Source organism: Pygocentrus nattereri, chromosome 9 (assembly GCF_015220715.1).
Source record: "Pygocentrus nattereri isolate fPygNat1 chromosome 9, fPygNat1.pri, whole genome shotgun sequence".
Lineage (NCBI taxonomy): Eukaryota > Metazoa > Chordata > Actinopteri > Characiformes > Serrasalmidae > Pygocentrus > Pygocentrus nattereri.
The window spans coordinates 7,376,298-7,398,813 of record NC_051219.1 but is presented as its reverse complement, the minus strand read 5'-3'; the positions used below and the strand labels follow the sequence as shown (position 1 = coordinate 7,398,813).

At 39.6% G+C, this 22,516-nt stretch overlaps 2 protein-coding genes across 3 annotated transcripts in view; both read left to right on the top strand.

Annotated features, from left to right (window-relative positions):
- Window positions 1–22,516, top strand: part of LOC108415395 (NACHT, LRR and PYD domains-containing protein 3-like) — an 843,678-nt gene that overhangs the window by 32,035 nt on the left and 789,127 nt on the right. The gene's annotated exons all lie outside the window — the stretch shown is intronic.
- LOC108414399 lies at window positions 18,803–22,194 on the top strand. 2 transcript variants are annotated; one of them, XR_005130668.1, is made up of 4 exons: window positions 18,803–19,114; window positions 20,495–20,687; window positions 20,776–20,852; window positions 21,010–22,194. XR_005130668.1 is itself a non-coding variant. In XM_037540876.1 (3 exons), exons 2-3 carry the CDS (start codon window positions 20,803–20,805, stop codon window positions 21,569–21,571), a joined length of 612 nt encoding a protein of 203 aa, XP_037396773.1. In that variant the 5' UTR covers window positions 19,125–20,687; window positions 20,776–20,802; the 3' UTR covers window positions 21,572–22,194. The 2 variants fall into 2 exon arrangements, 1 of the variants encoding a protein (XP_037396773.1); XM_037540876.1 differs by lacking the exon at window positions 18,803–19,114 and having other exon boundaries at window positions 19,125–20,687.

The window sequence follows — 22,516 nt, the reverse complement described above, 5'->3', positions numbered from 1 at the left end:
AATTGGAGCAAGAGTGAATTTATGTGCATTACCAATAACCTTAGTCCTAGTTTCTTGAAATCATTGCCAATTAAAATAATTGATGATCATTTTACATATCTAGGCCTTAAGATGTCAAGAAATCCCAAACATCTGTTCAAACTAAATTTTTATATATGGTCAACAAATTAAAAGCGAATATTGAATGCTGGAAGCTACTCCCTTTATCAATGATTGGACATATTAATGCTATCAAAATGGTGACTTTACCAAGATTCTTATATCTCTTTCAAAACATACCAATTTTCCTCCCTTCATCCTTTTTTAGGCAATTAGATTCAATTATTTGCTCATTTGTCTGGGCCTATAAACCCCCTCGTATTTCAAAAAGACACTTGCAAAGGTCGACAGCAGGTCAGGTCAGACACTATGTTCAAAAAAATGTACCCTCTTTTTCAATTAAACCAAACGAATCTGTTTTTTACGACTTGCTACTTTCTCCCCCTGATGCTAGACATTTGGTGTCCAAATTTATTGCTGCATTATCGCCATCAGACAATACTACCCCCCTAAAGGTAGGGTGGGCCAATGAGTTGGGTGCTGCAATTTCTGATGATATGTGGGAGAAAAGTTTGTCCAGTATTCATCGTTGCTCAGTGAATTCCAGGTATAGACTCATACAGTTTAAAGTATTACACAGGTTTTACTTTTCTAAAACCAGGTTGAACAAAATCTACTCCTCGGTCTCTCCTTTGTGTGATCGGTGTCAAACCTCCGAAGGTTCCTTGTCCCACTTCTGTTTCCTTTTCATTTGCACAGCAGCACGCTCTATTGGCAGGTATGGTTGCAGCTAAAAAAGTCATACTTTTATCTTGGAAATCCCCAGTGGCACCATGTTCTAAGAGGTGGTTAAATGAGATGTTATTCATTATACAAATGGATCGGTTACATTGCAATGACGCTAAATCATATAAACGCTTCCAGAGTGTTTGGGGAGTGGTTTTGGATAGTCTGGAAGGGTCCTAGTCTGATACCAGTCCCAGTCTGATAATGGATATATTCCAGTTTGATCTGTTGTCATTTATTCTTTGTAATGCCTGAACTTGACAGCCTGTATTTTATTTTTATTTATTTTATTTTTTTTCCTTCTTTTTCTTCTTTTCTTTCCCTTTTTTGTTCTAGATGCTTTGGTGCTAGTTACTATTTCTCATTGCGTATTGTCATTATTAGCATGGGTTGTGTTTTTCTGTGATTCCTTATAAATAAAGAATATATTAAATATATATATATATATTAAAAAAAAAGCTGCATGAGTCTAAACTGAAGATATGTGAACCTCTACCAGTTAAATAGATGAACTACAACATTGGAATGATCTTTAGTCTTTGGATCCCCCTCCCAGTCCCACCCACCAACACAAAGCAAGCTGTAGAACCAACAGTGACCAGTGGAGTTCAGTAAGTTTCTTATCATGACTAAGGACTGTCTTGACTTCAGTTTCTAGAGATGAGGTAGACAGTTTATTACCAGTATCTCCTTTCTATTTGGATATAGAGGATACATGTATGGCATTATGTTAACATGATTTGAGAGGACATCAAAATACTCAATACAGCCTACATAGCGCACATTGACTGTGGTCCTTTTCAAAGCTAAAGCTCTATTCAACTTGTAATCAAAGTAAGTGCTTAACTTACAGAAAATGGTATTTTACCCACATCAGGCTGTAAAATGACGTACTGCAAAAATTATTTTCCACCAAAATGAATGAATAACCAGGTTGAACTAACAAGACTGAACCCTGATACCCATTAAGCTGACATTAATGAAATAAAAACATGTGTTGAAATAAAAAAAAAATCATTAACAGTACTTGTTTTTTATTTCATATCAATTATCTAAAGAATACAAATATGTAAAAGGGTATAGATCTTTTTTGGTATTAATAATTTTAATTTAATGTTGAATGATCAAGCTTCTTTGCAGCCAAATAAGTTTTAGTGTGTAAGTTCAGAAAATAATGAAAATACTCAATTGTATGATATTCATTCTGCAGAAACCAAGTAAACAATTCAAATTCTACAACTGCACTGGATCTGTACTGGAGGGATGGAACACCGTTCTTCCAGAAGATATTCCCTCAGTTGGAGGTGGAGAGCTCTGTCTAACATGCTGCTCCAAAATCTCCCATAGCTGTTCAACTGGGTTGAGACTGTAAAGGCCGCAGCACAGCCCATACACGTAAAGGCAGATGTCACTTTAGTCACGGTTTATATGGAAACATGAGCCGGATCGGCAGCTTTTGTGACTGAAGCTCTGTGGCCTGATAATGAACCCTCTTTCACAGTCATTTAGATCTTTTCCCATTTTGATCCAAAACTCAGCTGATCTCAGCATACAGTTACAAACCCCTCCCCCGCCCTGTCTTCAGCAAAGCTGATCACTCCTCTATTCTTCTCCTGCCCGCATACAAAGACTTAAACAGGCAAAAACCTGGCTAGCTATAAGAAGGCCAGATATGACCTTCAGAGGACCATCAGACTGGCCAAAAGGAGCTACAGGGACAGAATGTAATCCAACCATCTTGGCTCTGATCTCAGACGTATGTGGAGTGGCCTGTGCACAATCACTGACTACAAAGAAGGTGTGATCTATGATAGGGGCTCTTCCTCCTCACTTGCAGATGAGCTTAATGCTCATTATGCTCATTTTAAGGCAACTAACACCTTACCTGCTGAGAAACTTCTAGTAGATAAGGAGAGCTGTGTTCTAGCCATTCACCTGTCTGAGGTGGTGAGATCTTTCAGAGCACTTAACCCTAGCAAGGCACCCGGTCCTGATGACATCCACAGCCAGGTACTTAAAGAATGTGCCAATCTGAGGTTTTCATTGACGTCTTTAACATCTCCTTAAGACTGTCAGTGATTCCCAAGTGCTTTAAGGTAACCACAATTGTTCCAGTCCAGGAACAGAATCATAAATTAACTACATCAGAAAGTAAAATAGCTGAAGAATTTGTACTGTAGTACAAAAAATATTTATAAAGAATTTGAAAAATAGTGTCCTTTTATAGTGGTGAACAGTATAAACATCCCTGGGTTAACTATCTATAGCACTGAAAATAATATACCCAAACAGAATGAAATTAAGTAATTACTGTAATTACTACTGTAGGAGAAAGTCTGAGAGTGGAGACTGATCACAACACGTTCTACTAGTACATTACTTGTCCATCTTTTTGTTTTATATCTGAGGTACACAGTTCCACTGCCTATTAGTTTAGCTCACATTAGCTAAATTAACTATCTAGCTAGCATCCACACATAACAGAACTTTAGGTTTAATAGATAGATAGATAGATAGATAGATAGATAGATAGATAGATAGATAGATAGATAGATAGATAGATAGATACTTTATTGATCCCGAAGGAAATTTAGCAGCCAAATAATAAAGCACTAATGTGCTTATAATTCTGAAAAAACATGGTAAAACAGACATTATTGTACAAGAAGACCGCACCTACTTAGCTGAGATTTGTCATCAAGTCAGCTAACTGTGTATCTACATTAATGCTGCAGTCTGAATAAAACCTTGAATCTGAATCAAACGTCTCCCAGTAGTGGCCTAGCCGTGTGCCATGAGTCTGACTCACTCATCATACATGAGATACAGCAAGTTACAATTAAAATATGAACAGAATTATCAAACTAATCCACTGAGAATACGATATTAACCGCTCTCCACTACTAGCACTCGTTAAAAACTCTTGGGCACTCCACAGAAACACCAAAGCTCATAATCATAATACGAGTCCTGTGCAACTCTGCTGTAAAATGTCAGGTTAATTAATTCAGTAGAACTCTAAACTGCTTATTATTTTAAATGTCAAAACCTCTATGTCCTTATGCTCTGCTACAATAAAAAGAACAACATTATCATCATCATCATCATCATCACTAGTTGTAGTAGTGGACTGTGATGATGGGAGACTTTCTAATAAGCATCTCCATGATGCACTAAATTGCGTGCATAGCTAAAATACCCAGTTGAAAAAATACAGATCATTTTTTACCTACATTTTTGTGCCAGGTCATTTCGGGGAAGACCGCTGGACACTTGGACCATAGACAATTTGATCTTAGGATCTTTAATGCGAAGTCTAATTGATCTTTCCATGAAGGCTTATCTGGGCAGATCAGAATGTTTTAATTAAATAATAAAAATCAATGTATGTTGTTTGGTTTACATTTAGTTGACCTTAGGTGATGATTCTGAATAGATTTCTGAGGACAGCCTTCTGAAGTGTGGTCATATTTTATTTATTTTTTAAGTGCAGAGAAGAACTAGACTGAAGACAGTCAACCTGTCAGAACATGCAGAAGGGAAACCTCAATGAATGCAGGCAAAACATCAAAATTTTCCTCTACAGGACCTTCATCCACAACTTTATAGCAAATGTAAGTTAATTTTTAACATTACCTCAATGCACGATGTGGGGAAATGTCATGGTTTGTCAGTTTAACTTGCCAGTAGTGGTGAAGTGGAAAATGTGCTACCTTGTCAAAATGTCCTACTGTAGCACATATTTATGTGTAGCTCTGTACATAAACCAAGATAATGACAAATTTATTAGAATACATTGTTAAAGGCCAGCACTTTTTGCCTCAGAGCTAGCTGAATGGCCATATGAATGAATTCCATGCACGTTTGTATTTGCATTTTCTTGAAAGAAGACTGTTTAGACCCGTTTATGTCCGTCTTCTGTATGAGTTTTTCAGTGTAAATAGAGTGTGACAGCATTATTTGTATTTCTCTGAAGCTCTGGTGGTCAGCCTCCCTGAGAAAGTCTATGCCAAAGTGCTGGAAAAGAGACTCCAACCGATAGTTGAACCTCAGATTGAGGAGGAACAATGTGGATTCTGTCCCAGCCGTGGAACAATGGACCAGCTTTTCACCCTCTCACAGATTTTTGAGGGGGCATAGGAGTGTGCCAACCCAGTCTACATGTGTTTTGTGGACTTGGAGAAGGCTTATGATCGTGTTCCTCGAGATATCTTGTGGGAGGTCCTCCAGGAGTATGGGGTGCCGGGGCTACTACTCTGGGCCATCCATTATCTGTACTCCTGGAGTGAGAGCTGTGTCCGTATACTCGACATTAAGTCAAACTCTTTCAGTGTTAGCGCTGGACTCCGCCAGGGTTGTGCCCTGTCTCCAGTCACTGTTCACGATATTCATGGACAGAGTGTCAGGGCGTAGCCGGGGTCAGGAGGTCAACGATGATGATGAGGATTATAATCATGATGAAGCTCAGTGAATACTCGAACTCTTATGATGTCTTGAGGCAATTACCCAACTTTATTGTTGGGTGAACTGAACATTGGAAAAAAATGCTATTTCATTTGCCCTCTTTAGCATTATCATGATATTCTGAAAAAACCTACTAATTAGCATTCATTATACCAAGATGTTTAGAAAACAACATTCACAAACAGACTCAACTCTTCCCTTTGCACTTGAATAATGGATCCTTCCAATCTTCTCTCAACCCATCTTTCTTACAAGCTTATGGAAGCAACTGGAGCCATGCATTTTAAAGTTCTGCATTTAAAAACGTGTTTTTGTAACCTGAAAATAAGTAACGTACTCAATAAAAGACTTAGTAGTCCACTGCAGATTAATTCATTTAAACACACAGAACAGATGTAGGGTAGCATATGGCTAGACTATTTTGATGTGGATATTTAGCAACAATAACATTAATAGGCCTAATAATTAATCACATACTCAGCCTGATTGCCTTCACTTCTCTTTGCAAGGAGAAAAAGACCATTCCAATATATTATTTTCCCTATTCTGAGTTTTAGCTGTTGCTAAGGTGAGTTTGCTTATATAAATAATAAAAAAAAACATTTATAATTAAGTTGAATTGTGCCATCACTTCACTGAGATTCAATAAGAGTTTATTAAATCAAAACCTACAAGTTTGTGTCATCCTTCTGTATGGAATTTGAAGAAAATTATTTTTTACTCTCATACACAAAATATATTAATATTCTGTCCTTTATTAACTGAACCAGAAATTAAAGAACAGGGATCTTCAGTCTGAATCAATTATCTGCTCATGCTAATGCTGTGATCCAATATTTTTTACCGGCTGGCCCTGTCGGCATTATACAGACATGCTCTGCTACATGATGCTAAATGACAGAGATTGGTAAAACAGGCCTCGTCTGAATTATAATGTTTATTTACTAGAAATGAACGGATACTGAGTCACATCCATATGACTTACAGATCTAAAATCACGTGTAGTGTAGAGAGACACGCCTGACAAACACACTACAACCTTCCGTTTGGTAAAATATGCCTCGACTGAGTTTTGATACAAATGAATTGATACGCTGTCCACTAATGGCTTTAGATCTCCAAGTCATATGAATGTGTCACTGTATCAATTCAGTCGAGGCATATATTTCCAAACTAAAGGTTGCAGTATGTTTGTCAGATCAGGTCAAAGGTATATTTGTCAGTGTAAGTGATTGATTTTCACATCTTTCTCTTTCAGTGTGTTTAAAGTCTGTAGCAATAACTCCAACAGGTTCCTCGCGTCTTTGAATGTTTTACGTTTTTAAGCAGTAGCCGCACTTTCCCGACGGTCCCCGTTATTTTCATCATTTCTGCTCTGCGACTCGGAAAGATCGAGAAGTTCCGTGAAACAGAAAGACTGTAGTTCGTGTCTGTTTTATCTCGAGTTAGAAGACAGCATCTCGGGCATTTTAGGGGTGGTTTGTAAGCGACACTAGGGGTGAAACCCGAATATCCGCTGAAGATCCGACATCAGCCCAACTTTACCGAGCTAAGCCAAGTCCTTCATGCACCCTTATTAAAGACAGCTGAGAGGACGGCAGCGTGTTCTGAGACACATTAGCTGGACATCTTTTAAAGACCAGAGCGGAAACTTCACCTCCTCTGTGGACCAGTTTGTAACCTCTCGCCAGGATGTGACGCAGTTACAGGTTCAGGCGTTTAATCGGACATTATTCTCCTATTTACCTGATTGTTTACTGGACTTCCCACATTATTCAGTGGGATAGAAACTGTTCTGAATGGATCAATCAGACTAGACTGTCCTGAGTTCTACTCCGATTACTAACGTATAACAAGGCTGTGAGTAAACATGGCTACTGAAGGCTACTTACTGCCCGAGGCTGTAGCTACTGTAGTTTCTGGAGACCGCGGGTTTAAACCTGTAGGTGCCGGATCTTCTGATGGCCTCGTTCTCGGAGTTTCTCTCAGGAGAATCAGTGACACGTTAAAACCATTTCCTTACTAAATACATGAACAAACAAACGTGAATCTCCATGAAACCGGAGCTCTGAGGAAGTCTCGACACACAGCCTGTCGGTGTTGTGCCGAATTCGGCACTCCTGCCTCGAGATGCACCCCCTCACAGGAGCCCACGCGCAAAGTCTTTTACCCAAAAGCGGAGGCAAATCGCTTTAACTGTACATTTACTGATTTGAAGAACTTACACATCACTTTCATGTTGATCAGCAACACAGTAAATCCAGAACAGAAACAGCCAGATGTTCTTCTAAAGTGCAGTGACTCCTATACACTAATACAGTAGTGCAGTGACTCCTTTATTCTAATACAGAAATGCAGTGATTCCTATAGACTAATACAGTAGTGCACTGACTCCTATAGACTAATACAGTAGTGCAGTGACTCCTATAGATTAATACAGAAGTACAGTGACTTATATAGACTAAAAAAGAAGTGCAGTGACTCCTATAGACTAATACAGAAGTGCAGTGACTCCTATAGACTAATACAGTAGTGTAGTGACTCCTATAGACTAATACAGCAGTGCAGTGACTCCTATAGACTAATACAGAAGTGCAGTGACTCATATAGACTAATACAGTAGTGCAGTGACTCCTATAGACTAAAAAAGAAGTGCAGTGACTCCTATAGACTAATACAGAAGTGCAGTGACTCCTATAGACTAATACAGCAGTGCAGTGATTCCTATAGACTAATACAGCAGTGCAGTGACTCCTATAGACTAAAAAAGAAGTGCAATGACTCCTATAGACTAATACAGTAGTGCAGTGACTCCTATAGACTAAAAAAGAAGTGCAGTGACTCCTATAGACTAATACAGAAGTGCAGTGACTCCTATAGACTAATACAGCAGTGCAGTGACTCCTATAGACTAAAAAAGAAGTGCAATGACTCCTATAGACTAATACAGAAGTGCAGTACATGTTGCGTCTATGATACTTATTTAGGTTTCACATCCTGCTAGGAAACGCACCCCTTCTAAACTCTGGCTGCATGGTTGTTGCATCCATGAAAGTTCTACAGGTGTCACATATTGATGTAAAATATGTGTGATTACAAACACATCACAGCTGTGTCAAAAGAAAAGGCTCTCCACCCCCGATAAGATGCACCTCCTCTTTAATATTGCTACTTTATTATTCCATCTATGAACCCTATACAGCCATCCCATTTTGGTCCAAAACATGTGTGATTAAAATTTATCATAGTTGTGTCAACAGACAGAAAATTATAGGGTGGTGCTTTTGAGGTAGCCCAACTGCCAGGAAATGCACCCCCTGCTAAAACCTGGCTACATTATTATTACACCCAGGACACTTATACAGGTGAGGAATGTCACATGGTAAGTGGTGAAACTCGTGTGTATTTGGTTGACAGACAGCAGCATACAAGTTCTGCTGCGTATGAGCTCAATGCAGACAGCTGTGTAATAGAATAGTAAGCAGCAGTGTCTGTGGGCTACACTGCACTACTATATTAGTCTATAGGAGTCACTGCACTACTGTATTAGGATATAGGACTCACTGCACTACTATATTAGTCTATAGGACTCACTGCACTACTGTATTAGGATATAGGACTCACTGCACTACTGTATTAGTCTATAGGAGTCACTGCACTATTCTATTAGTATATAGAACTCACTGCACTACTATATTAGTATATACATGCAGCAGCACGGCTCGTCTTCAATCTGCCCAAGTTCAGCCATGTCACCCCATTTCTGCGCTCCCTTCACTGGCTTCCTGTAGCTGCGCGCATCAGATTTAAAACCCTAACGCTGGCCTACAAAGTCAAAAATGGACCAGCCCCTACCTACTTGATAGCAATGGTAAAATCTCGAACTGTACCACGAGCCCTTCGAGCTTCGAGTACAGCTCGGCTTGACCCGCCATCCTTCAAGGTGCACGGAAGACGAGCGTCGAGAATGTTCTCTGTACTGGCACCCAGGTGGTGGAATGAACTCCCACTGGCTGTCCGAACAGCAGAGTCTCTCTCTGTCTTCAAACGCAGACTGAAGACTCATCTTTTTACACAGCACTTAAATGAGCATTGAACTATAAGCTGCACTTATTTTATTTATTGTATTGTATCTTATTGTTATTGTATTGCATTGAATGGCACAGAGTTCTGCGTTCAACTCTGTTTCTTTTTCTCTTGGTGTCTGCAGTGACATATTTGTTTCTAGCAGTATCTGAGCTCTGGACTGTCTTCTTCTCTAAGCTATTGGTAACTAGCAAAGATACTTTCTCTAGATTGACAAAGCACTTCTTGTAAGTCGCTCTGGATAAGAGCGTCTGCTAAATGCTGTAAATGTAAATATGACTCACTGCACTACTGTATTAGTCTATAGGACTCACTGCACTACTGTATTAGTATATAGAACTCACTGCAATACTGTATTAGTATATATGACTCACTGCACTACTGTATTAGTCTATAGGAGTCACTGGACTACTGTATTAGTCTATAGGACTCACTGCACTACTGTATTAGTCTATACGAGTCACTGCACTACTGTATTAGTCTATAGGACTCACTGCACTACTGTATTAGTAGTGCATACTACCTGCCCTCAGTCTGTTATGCTCTTTCATATGACCTCCCATACATTGCCTTGTCTTTTTGTTTGTACTATTGTGCTCTTGTTGTCCATGTTAGTATGTTATCTATGTACTTTGAATTGTAAGCGTCTTTGGGTCCTTGCTATATAAAAATAAAGAAGTATCATTAGTAGTATACAGGACTCACTGCACTACTGTATTAGTATACAGGACTCACTGCACTACTGTATTAGTATACAGGACTCACTGCACTACTGTATTAGTCTATAGGACTCACTGCACTACTGTATTAGTATACAGGACTCACTGCACTACTGTATTAGTCTATAGGACTCACTGCACTACTGTATTAGTATACAGGACTCACTGCACTACTGTATTAGCCTATAGGACTCACTGCACTACTGTATTAGTATACAGGACTCACTGCACTACTGTATTAGTCTATAGGACTCACTGCACTACGGTATTAGTCTATAGGACTCACTGCACTACTGTATTAGTATACAGGACTCACTGCACTACTGTATTGGTATACAGGACTCACTGCACTACTGTATTAGTATACAGGACTCACTGCACTCCTGTATTAGTATACAGGACTCACTGCACTACTGTATTAGTCTATAGGACTCACTGCACTACTGTATTAGTATACAGGACTCACTGCACTACTGTATTAGTATACAGGACTCACTGCACTACTGTATTTGTCTATAGGACTCACTGCACTACTGTATTAGTATACAGGACTCACTGCACTACTGTATTAGTATACAGGACTCACTGCACTACTGTATTAGCCTATAGGACTCACTGCACTACTGTATTAGTATACAGGACTCACTGCACTACTGTATTAGTATACAGGACTCACTGCACTACTGTATTAGTCTATAGGACTCACTGCACTACTGTATTAGTATACAGGACTCACTGCACTACTGTATTAGTATACAGGACTCACTGCACTACTGTATTAGTGTACAGGACTCACTGCACTACTGTATTAGTCTATAGGACTCACTGCACTACTGTATTAGTATACAGGACTCACTGCACTACTGTATTAGTCTATAGGAGTCACTACACTACTGTATTAGTCTATAGGACTCACTGCACTACTGTATTACTATACAGGACTCACTGCACTACTGTATTAGTCTATAGGACTCACTGCACTACTGTATTAGTCTATAGGACTCACTGCACTACTGTATTAGTATACAGGACTCACTGCACTACTGTATTAGTATACAGGACTCACTGCACTACTGTATTAGTATATAGGAGTCACTACACTTTAGAAGAACTTCCTGTTCAGCAACTTCCTGTTCAGCCGAAATTCCTCCACGTTCATGTAACTGCAGCCCGGGGAACTAGTGGGCGTGACGAATGGGCGGAGACACTGTCAATCAGTTCTTGCTTCGGCCAATCATACCACAGGGATGGACTGTCAATCAAAACTTGCATTGGCCAATCACAGGTGTGAATGAGCTGCGTCTTGTTTGACCATCAGCCAGTGGTTTGGAGAACTCACTGTTCAGGCAGGCGAAGCGGAGAGACTGAATAGCTCCTGATTTCTGATCTCAGATCAGCAATTATTATAACTGTAGTTTAAGCAAGACGGAGTTCACACGGACACTGACTGACCATCCCGCAGAACAGCGGCAGTGAACTGACAGAACAGGTTCTCCTGAAAAACATGAACACAGTGTAGAAATATGTGCACGCGCGCGGTTCTGACCGGCGCGTGTCTTTTTCTGAGTTTATACAAAAACAAAAATGTTTCACATGTAAATCCCGAGGCAGGTTCAGAAAATGGATGACGTGTTTATTTCAGCTAATTTTCCCCCAGTATGAGTTCGGGGATTATTTCTACAAGGACTATTTAATACTAAACAATGTTTATTTATTAGAAAAGAACTGATACTGAGTTTCATCCATAAGACTTACAGATCTAAACTCACTTGTAGTGTAGAGAGACACGCCTGACAAACACACTACAACCTTCCATTTGGTAAAATATGCCTCGACTGAGTTTTGATCCAAATGAATTGATACGCTGTGTCCAGTTGCTGAACAGGAAGTTCTTCTAAAGTGTAGTGACTCCTATATACTAATACAGTGGTGCAGTGAGTCCTGTATACTAATACAGTAGTGCAGTGAGTCCTGTATACTAATACAGTAGTGCAGTGAGTCCTGTATACTAATACAGTAGTGCAGTGAGTCCTATAGACTAATACAGTAGTGCAGTGAGTCCTATAGACTAATACAGTAGTGCAGTGAGTTCTATATACTAATACAGTAGTGCAGTGAGTCCTATAGACTAATACAGTAGTGCAGTGAGTCCTATAGGCTAAGTGTATAGTCCTATACACTAATGGCTTTAGATCTCCAAGTCATATGAATGTGTCACTGTATCAATTCAGTCGAGGCATATATTACCAAACTAAAGGTTACAGTATGATGGTCAGATCAGGTCAAAGGTATATTTGTCAGTGTAAGTGATTGATTTTCACATATTTCTATTTCAGTGAGTTTAAAGTCTGTAGTAATAACTTCAACAGGTTCCTCATGTCTTTGAATGTTTTATGTTTGTGCCTTTACTAAAGAACCCTTGAAGAACCACCTCTTAAGAGTGTAGATTGCTTAAAAATTACAGTAACAATACGGCAGTAAAGCATCAATGGTGTTCAGGTTACTCTAACAGTAAAGTGTGAACTTTTTTTTATTTACCAGATTTAAGATTAAAAGTAAATCCGGGCTGCTGGTGGATCTGGTGTAAATCTGGGCTGCTGGTGGATCTGGTGTAAATCTTGGCTGCTGGTGGATCTGGTGTAAAGCTGGGCTGCTGGTGGATCTCGTGTAAATCTGGGCTGCTGGTGGATCTGGTGTAAAGCTGGGCTGCTGGTAGATCTGGTGTAAATCTGGGCTGCAAGTGGATCTGGTGTAAAGCTGGGCTGCTGGTGAATCTGGTGTAAAGCTGGGCTGCTGGTAGATCTGGTGTAAATCTGGGCTGCTGGTGGATCTGGTGTAAAGCTGGGCTGCTGGTGAATCTGGTGTAAAGCTGGGCTGCTGGTGGATCTGGTGGATTTCTGAGAAGTCCATTTAGGATAATGACAACATATTCAGTTCATCTGACACGATTGAGTAGAAATTTGTGATTTATTTATTTTGTGCAGAAGCACCTGTCCTGCAAGCTGCACTGCAGAAAGCCAGACACACAATTGAATGCCAAAAGGGAAAGATTGCCTTCTTGAAAGAGAAGATGGACCTGCTTGTTCAAGATTGTGACTTCCTCCATGAGAGACTTAAAGAAGGTAAGACTGATCTTCATTCTTTAGTACTTTCCACTAGTTCATTAATTTATTTGTGGTTGTTCCACTGGTGTGGAGCAGTGATAATGGGATTATATAAAACTGTCTCCCTTTTACTCTTTTTACAATAACAGAACAACACATGTAATTTTGACAGATTTGTGAAAAAAACTCAAGTGCACCCATGATTTCACAAAGAAAACTACGTTCACAGTGTTTTTAAGCATGGATCACACTGTTATCATGGATTTTTCAATATGGTAGTGACTGGATTGTGGACTACAGCATCATATTGTTTTATGGAACCAATTTTAAAACCAATTTTAACACATTACTGGGATGTATGTTTACTTCTGTGCTTACATGTAGTGCAGCAGTAAATACAGATGGCCAGATTCGTGAAACTAGATGGTTTTAATTATGTGAAATCTTGAGAGAGCAGAATCTACTACCACTCTATATCTGCTTTTAATCTGATTGTCTGAGCCTTTTGAGGCCATTGTAAAATGCTGGATACTGAATTCTGTATTAATATAGTCTTAAATACTTTTTTAAAAAGTCCAGTTAGTCTTAACTGCATTTGTGATGTATCCCATCATACTCAATCCTAACATATCAAAATGTGTTTAAATATATGATTTAATCAGCTGATAGTATGTACTTGAATTGACATGTTTGAAAACCTTATATAAAACCAAAGAAACCAATGAAAACTATTTCTTACTGGGGCACCCAAGGTAATCCTATATGGGAAAGATGCTGCATTAATTTTCTTTGATGTTTCTCATAGCCCTGGCACTCAAAACTGAAATACCAGAGGAGAGAGGTGTCAAGTCTCCAACAGTGACCCTGGCAACAGGCCAGAAGAATCAAAGGTTAGCAACTCAGGGCTCATCCTCTTCTGAATCATCTGAGTCTTCTGAAGATGAGAAGACATCACAAGAAGAAGAAAGAAGTAAGAAGAAGTCAATGAAGAGATGCATGAAGCACAAGTTTAAAAAAGCCAAGAGAATGAAGAAAATAAGAGGTAAATAAAGTTTTGTTTACACAGCTTATTCATATCCATAACACTTGGAAAAGAGCACATTCAGAAGTAACCACAGGCGTTTAATTATTCAGTCAAGGTTAATCAAGTAATAGTTGCAGCTCTACTAACATTATTGGCTTAATTTCCACGTGGGTCAGAGACTTCTTCCTTAATTAGTAAAAATTATTATTTTTGTCACTGTACATGCGTAAGATGTTTTGATGGGAACTTTTATACTTATCTTCAATGTTGGTTATATTATCTTTGGGGTCTACTACAGTACATTGTTTAATACTTATACTGTACATCTCTATTCACCCAATGTCTGATGTCTGTTAGAGCTCCTGTACCCTTAAGCCCCACCTCCCAAAGAGTCCAGTGTGCTGATTGATCAGCTCACTCACTCTTATTCTGAATGGTCAATCACCAGAGCAGTTCTGCCCCTACACGGTCTCCATTAGCTCCTGTGCACTGTGTAAGGATGTGCCAAACTTGCTGGTCACATTATAACAGAAAAAGGCATGGAATTCCAATGAGGCAATTCACAGACTTGGAATTTAGAAACCTTGTTACCAAGACATTTTGATTTGGTTTGGCCAAGATGATTGTGTGCATTTTCTTTCCTTACAGTGAAAACACCAGATGATTCCATCTGTTGGTATAACATGGTACTGGAGAAAGTTTGAGACAATTTGAGCACGTCAGCAAAGCTGAAGCATATGGAAGACTTGGAATAGACAGAAACACCATCGTATCTCAGGCCCCAATTGCTGAACTTGCAGCAACCAATCCAGATGTGTTCGAATCACTGAAGGCAAGTTTCAAAAGAAAAGACAGTTTCAAACAATTTACAGAAACATGCAGGAGTTTCTGTGAGCAGGAGCCCACTGCTACTGCAATTCTCAAAAAAAAAGATGGATCCTTGCTGGATATTTATAAGAGTTAATCAGCAAAGCTCTGTTTTTCTTGTGGTATTTTAGAGGCATTGCCGATCTCATTTAGTTTGTGTTCAGTTTATGTAACCAGTACAGGTAATGTATGTCTGAAATGCCTAAAATGTTACTGTGAAATATGTTTATTCAGCAGTTTGTTTTATTACATTTCTTTAATTCAGTTTATTGTTTTATTGTATTATGTTTTTTTTTGTTTGTTTCTTTTATTATTTTGAGAGCTTTGGTATGTGACACCAGTTCCTCTAAGTACACCATTCATATTCAAAATAATAAAGAATTCTTGCTTAATTAATGGCTTAGTTCCTCTGTTATTTCATCATCAGCACAACAGTATTAAAGAAGGAATATTTCATCGCTTTACTTTGAGGGCCACAAACATGATGAACTCAAGAAGAAGTAATGATTTAGCAATGCTTAATATTCTTGTTTTGTGAAGTGCTGGCTAACAGTTATGTTTTTACCACAGTTTACATGATGAATGAAGACCTGTATGAACATCATGAATAACTCATGTCACCTAATGATATTTATAACTTAATAACTACATGAATTCATATATTGCTCATGCATTATCAATGCATGAATTAATGCCATTTCATGTACCCTTATTGTAAAGTGTCTGTTCCAACAGTGTATCAGGGTTCGGGAGATGTACAGGTATGATGCTACATGACGCTCCACAGTCTATTTGAAATTTCACCAGCTTGATGCCAATCAGCATTCCTGCAAAACGGTGTTTTGTCTTTGAACCGTCATTCACCTGATGCACTGTTCTTGTGTTCTCTGTTACTGCCAGAATGTCTTCATATGTCTTATTGTCAAGTTCTGTTACAGCATGCACTGGTTTCCTTTGTTCACTTGTCTCCGCTCTAGGTTTACACATTGCAGCAAAGTGTTTATCTCGTCCACATTTCTTCCCAAACGCTTTTTTTTTCATGCCTTATCCCATAGAATTTACAGGAAATTTCATTGTCTTTGTCTTTCAATCCATGTTTTTTAACCATATGGACCTCCTCTACTGTTCTTCCCTCTAGAGTTTTTTTCTGTTCTCTCTAGCCAGCTCTGTAGCTCTACAAAGTTGCACACATTTATCCAGTGTGAGTTTATCTTCCCTCAGTAATCTTTCTCTCAAAACAGCATCATTTGTTCCACACACGATCCTGTCTCTTATTAGTGACTCTTTCATTTGTCCGAAGTTGCATGTACTGGCTAAAGACTTCAAATCTGTGACAAATTTCTCAATGGATTCATCCTGTCCTGGATTTCTTCAAAGAATCTGTATCTCTCCACAGTCTCGTTAACTTTCGGACTACAGTGCTCATCAAGCATTTCAATCCTTTTCTTCACGGTTGTTCTTGCCTCTGTATCTTCTCCTCTCAGTGTATTACACAGCGCTCTGCCCTTTTCACCTATTAGGTAGTAGAACAGTTTGACCAGCATTTTAAATACAGCGTAGACTCCTCTTTCCAAACTTTCCAGGACTTCGCTAATTTGTCTGAATCCATGTTTAAGGCGCTTGGTGGAATGAGGCCCGGCGCGTCACTTCCTGTTACAATAAAAGTCCCCCATCTTCACTGCGTACGGTCCTGATTGTAAGCGCCTATCGTCCTGTCTGATGGGGATACTGTGAGATACATTAATGAAGGAATGAACTGATGAATGGATTTTTCTCTTCCCTGAATGTCTTCATTATTCAGGAGCTGCGCAGCTTGTGCAGTTCAGCATGTAGCAGACAGGTGGCAGCACTGCGCTGTTCTTATTCCTCTCAGCTCCTGAACAGACCCTCAGACCAGGTCAGCAGATTCCCCAGCACTGACTGACCACAGTGGACGGGTTTATTTAAGATGATGGGCTTTCTTCACTGGGGGACAGAAGAAAGTCCAACGTTCATTTTCCATCTTCAGCTGAAAACTGACATCAGTCCATCACAGATTCACAAGAGTGTCTGATCAGTTTGACTGGAGCCCCAAACTCCCCCGGACTGACCTCAGGGACAGGTCAGGGTCTCGGGGACCCTCTGGCATGGGAGTCTTTAGAGTCCCCCACACACCAAAAATGATATGTGAATAAAAAATAATAATAAATAAATAAACACAGTGAAGTTAGTTATTATTTCACTGGAGCTGAAACATCTAACATTGTTTAGTTTGAAACTGAGTAAAATGAGCCTTTTTAATATGGAACATTATATTTGATCTGTGAAAGGTTTTGTTTATGATTTGATTTCTTTGAGTCATCATGTAAAATCAGAAGTCGTCCTACAGACATTTCTTCACTGACTTCTTCAGTCATGTGCTCATATTTAACGGTCACTCGTTCATCTAATGTTTCCATCTGGAGTGGATTTTCCCAGACATGGGATCTTCCCTGAGCTTTGAGCTCTTTGTAGGGATTTTCTCTCCGGGGACACTGAGAGCAGTGAGAACAGACAGCAGATGATCAAGTTGTGAGAATAAAACATCACACCACAGAAAAGAGGAGGAATATAGTCAGAATTCGAAGAAGGAGAGCAGCTTCCAGAATAAACATCATCCCATTAACAACGAGGGGAATAACAGTGCAGCCTAAATCAATCATGATGACCATAAAACAGAAAGAAGGAGTCAATGAATCCTGTTAGAGGCTCATCAGCAGCTGAACGTCGCTCCCTGAAAGCTGCTGCATGATCTCTGATATACAGCAACGCTGTTTAATGACCTTCATCACATTCAGTCTCTCCACAAATCCTGCTCAAGCAGAGAAGACCTGCTGGTCTCTTGAGGGTCTCACTGCTTTACACACCTCACACTCACTGAAACACACACACACACACACAAAACACGTCACAGGTGTGGGCGGAGCTTCCAGCCAATGAAGATTAAGCTCTGCTTAAGCACCCGGTGGGAGCCTCTGGCTACAGAGAGGTTCTTTCACTGAATGGGGGGGTTATTCTCCAAGGCTGAGGGGGTCTCCAGATCTGTTCCTATAGCTTTATCATTAGGTTTGCCCTTTAACTGCCAGGAGCCCGAGAACATGATGTTCAGCTTCATGTGGAAGAACAGACCTCACTATGAAAAAGGAGGTCTCATGTCATAATAAAAGTCCCGGCGGTTCAGAAGCTTTAAGTTATGAAACCTTAAACAACACATTCAAAGCTGACTGGCTGATGAGGCTCCTTCAAGAGAAACACCACATGTATGGAATATTTTTCCACAATACTGGTTTCATTTGACGGCTGGTGTGGAATTCTTTCTGAGATTGACTATAAAACTGAAAATGACCGTTAAACTGTCCAAAAATAATATTATACAGTATCAGTGGAGCAGCTTTTGAACGCTGGTGGCTTTTTGTTGACATGCAGTGAATTTCTTAATAAATTTAGCACAAACAAAGAATCTGCTGTAGCTTCTGAAGTTGCAGCACAACAAATGTTCCAGCTCCTTAAGGGTCCAGCAAATAGTTGCAGTATGGCGGAATGGTTAAGTGTTTAACATTTTAATATTAAAGTGAACACTGGCCTTGTAAGATCAATGCATTGATGGTGAAAGAAACTGTTAATAAGAGACACACCCACTGTGTGGTGGGCGGAACGCGGGTAGGCGGCGTACTGATTTCCGGGGAAAGATAAAAGGGGAGCACACCCAGGTGAGTCCACGTCCTGCGTGGGATGGTGGGGGTAGTTTGTGTTGCTGTCGCTAATGGGCTCCTTGCACAATTATATCCGCATTCTCCTTAATGCTGCTCCGGCGTTTCCGGTTTAGCGTTTCCGGTTTTCCATTACACTCGCGATGGTGGTATTTTTCAGTCGGTGTCTGCAGGAGCTTCCAAAAATGAACGTCAGTGACGTTCATCGGATATGTAAGGAGACCAGTAAAGCCCCCTCTAGCACGTTGGAGAAGGGCTTTAAATGGTATGCCTCGTCATACATACACAACTACGAAGGTAAGGAAGATTTAATCTCATGTTTTAGCTTAGCCCATGAAGTAAGCTAGTTAGCTAATGCTAGCAAGGATAACTACATTAGTGTTAGCTGCGCTAGTTTGTCCTGTTGACAAGTGGATTCGTGTGTTGAAGCTGCAACTTGGCTGTTGTTCATGATATTAACTTATAGGCATGCATTGCATTAAAATAACGCTTGATATCTTCACCCCGTTATAATGTTCAGAATTGCTAACACAGCTTAACAGCATGAAAAATATTGCTAATTTGTTTAGTCTACTATCTAGTTTAGATATGTAGCTATCTAATGTGCTAACTGTGCAGTTGTTTTAAATGTTATTTTTTTATTCAGTGTCGAATAGGGACCGGTTGTCAGTGTGAGAGCCTTGTGCTACAGGTCCATGAAGAAGAACGAGTCACCACACAGTTTACGAGTAGGGAGGAGGAAGTGTAGGGCTAAAGCAGGGGTTTCAGATTTCAGTCCTGTGTCCACAGCACTGCAAAGTTTAGCATTAAATTATTTTTAATTTTATATAACTGTATCGTTCTGAAATTGGAATAACATTGAGCTGTTGGTATCCTGGAGCTGAGTTTGAAACTCTGTGGCAGTGTTTCTCAGTCCTGTTTCTAACTGCTCCACACAGTTTTAAATATTCTATGATTCAACATACCAAGTATTGAATGTACATGATCTAGCTCCAACTGCTTATCAAACCAACTGTTTATTAAGTTATTAGTGAAGTGGATAATGTGTGTTGAGCTATGTGAATTACCACAATGAATGAAGGAATGAATATTGGTATCTGGAGTCCCCAGAGTCAGTCACATGAACGCCATACTTTACAGTTTTTTGTGTTCCTCCAATATGACATTTTTTTACTTAGTTAATGAGCTGAATCTGGTATAATAAATGAGGAAAAGCACTAAAATATGCATGACATGGGGTCTCAGTGACTGGGTTGGAGTCTCTGTTTGCCGTTAAGTTCAGATGTTCACTGTTTTTGACTAACAAGACTAACAAAAGTTAAGGGGTTTGTTGACAGGATAGACAGATACATGTCTCAGGATTATGTATAACTTGAGGATTATTTTAATGTCAGTGACAAAGCCTATCCATGTTCTGTATGCAAAATCTATTGTCATAAAATAAGCAAGCGGGTCCAGGTTCCATTCTTGGGGTTCTTATGCCATGCACATTTTTTTTCTCCATTTTAAAACACTTTTTTTTACTCAGCCCCACCCACAATGATCTTAATTTGCTAAATAGGTCAATCAGGTTTTAGAAAAGGTAAAACACAATGTGTGATATGGGATCCCCAGGACTGGTATACGGAACCCCTGAATTAAACAAAGTCATTAAAAAATTTGCTTACCCTCTTACAGATTGGACTTTCTGATTCATCTCCTGTTGTGCTGACACACATGCTGTTCATGTGTCGCAGGCACTGCCCTATGCAACCATATAGTGGCTTTGCTTTTTCAAACTGCACATTTTTCTCAGCTCAGTGTGCCAGTCGTTCCCCCTGTGCACAGCTGTACTGAAACTGAACAGCGCTGGCACAAATCTCGGACAATCGTAAGTTTATAATAATCACACTAGATGAATGATCTAATTTAATGCACTGCCTGAATTAAATTACAGCAACTTTTGTCTATATTATTAGGGTGTAAAGCCAGGACCAATCAACAACATGGTGATCACAAAACCTGTGCCAAATCGAACATCTCAAGGTGGAGTTAGGTAAGATGCTTAATTACTTCTAATTAGACATGCAATTATGCAGTTTAGCTGCTATATCACAAATGTATAGTTACAATTAACTTTAATTTAAATATTCTAATTTAATATTAAACTAAATGCTTATAGTTTGGGGTATTGTCTGTACTTGAATTTGTAGGAGTGGACTCTACAGGGGCATGGTGGGCCCTTTACCGGATCCATGGATGTTTAGAGTGACAGAGGCCTATGAAAAATTCAGCCTTGAAGACAAACCACTGGTGACCACTATGGGCATGGCACCCCACAAGCCAGCTGTGAAGTGTGCATTTGGTATGGTGCAGGAAGGCAGTGTTCTGTCATATCAGCAGCCTGTTTTACCATCACGACACATCACTCTCCACCCTCATGTGCCATCAACCCCACTTCTTCCTCTAAAAGACCACCACCTTGATGCACCCACCTGTGCTTTTGTGTGCACTGAACAGGAACTCTTTCACCTGAAGTCTTTGGAGGTGTCACTTGATATGGCTCACAAAATTGAGATGTCAACTCGGGAGCAGAGTTCTTGTGCTGACTGGCATCTGCTCCGCAAGCCTAGAGTAACAGCGTCACGTTTTCGTGAGGTGTGCCATGTCAGAGGGCATAGCTCTGCAGAGTCCCTTGCTGAACGCATCATCAGAGGTACCAGACAGACGGCAGAAATGAAGAGGTCTAGAGATGGAGTCCGGAGCAGCATCTGAGTATTGCAGGATACTCAATGTAAATTACACACCATGTGGCCTCATCATCCACCCAGATGCTCCCTGGCTTGGTGCATCCCCTGATGGTGTCGTATTTGACCCCACTGAATACCCCCAGTTTGGCTTGGTCGAGATTAAATGCCCTAATGTGAAGAATTACATTGACTGTAAGTATCTGTATATGGAGTACGCATGTTCAAAACTAAAAAAGACACATGCGTATTACTGGCAGATTCAAGGTCAGTTACTAATCAGCGGGCTTCACTGGTGTGATTTTGTGGTGTGGGCTCAGGAGGATTTTTTTTGTGGAGCGGGTTTATATGGATGCAGATGTACAGAGACAAATTCGTGAGAAGACATTTATTTTACTTCTACACATATATGACAAAATATCTGTCATTGAAATGTTAACATGTTCTATACAGAAATTACAATCTTTTTTAAATCATATGTTCACTTATTTAACAGTATTTGTGCTTTTGTTAAACAGCACATTGTGTTTTTAATGTAAAGAACCTGGAAATATGTTTATGAGAATTATTTACAGTACAAATGTAAATGTTACAAATTATTCATATGTAATTAATTATTGTTTGATTAATTAAAATAAGAGCTTTATTTAACCCATGACTTAACTAGTGCTTTGTTTTGATAGTTTGACAACAGGCATGCCACTGTAAATAACTGGTTAATGTTTACTGTGTGGGAAATGGAAATCATGCCATCAAACAACTTGTTTGTTTGATTCTCCTTATTACACGTTCTACGTGTACTCTAAGACGGGCTATGGATTGTGTTTCAGTTACCTGGTATGCAGGCATCTGACTTTGCTTTGACAAAAATGGTGGGCGGTAGACTTTGCACTTAACGCCATCAGTAATTAGGAAGCCCTTGTCAACCATCACTGCCATTTCTTCTGTGAGCAACTTGGCCAATCCTGACTGT

Coding starts and splice junctions, on each gene's coding strand:
- LOC108414399 (XM_037540876.1), top strand. CDS start 20,803: ATGGTGATCACAAAACCTGTGCCAAATCGAACATCTCAAGGTGGAGTT. Junction 20,853..21,009: donor ACATCTCAAGGTGGAGTTAG/GTAAGATGCTTA, acceptor TTGAATTTGTAG/GAGTGGACTCTACAGGGGCA.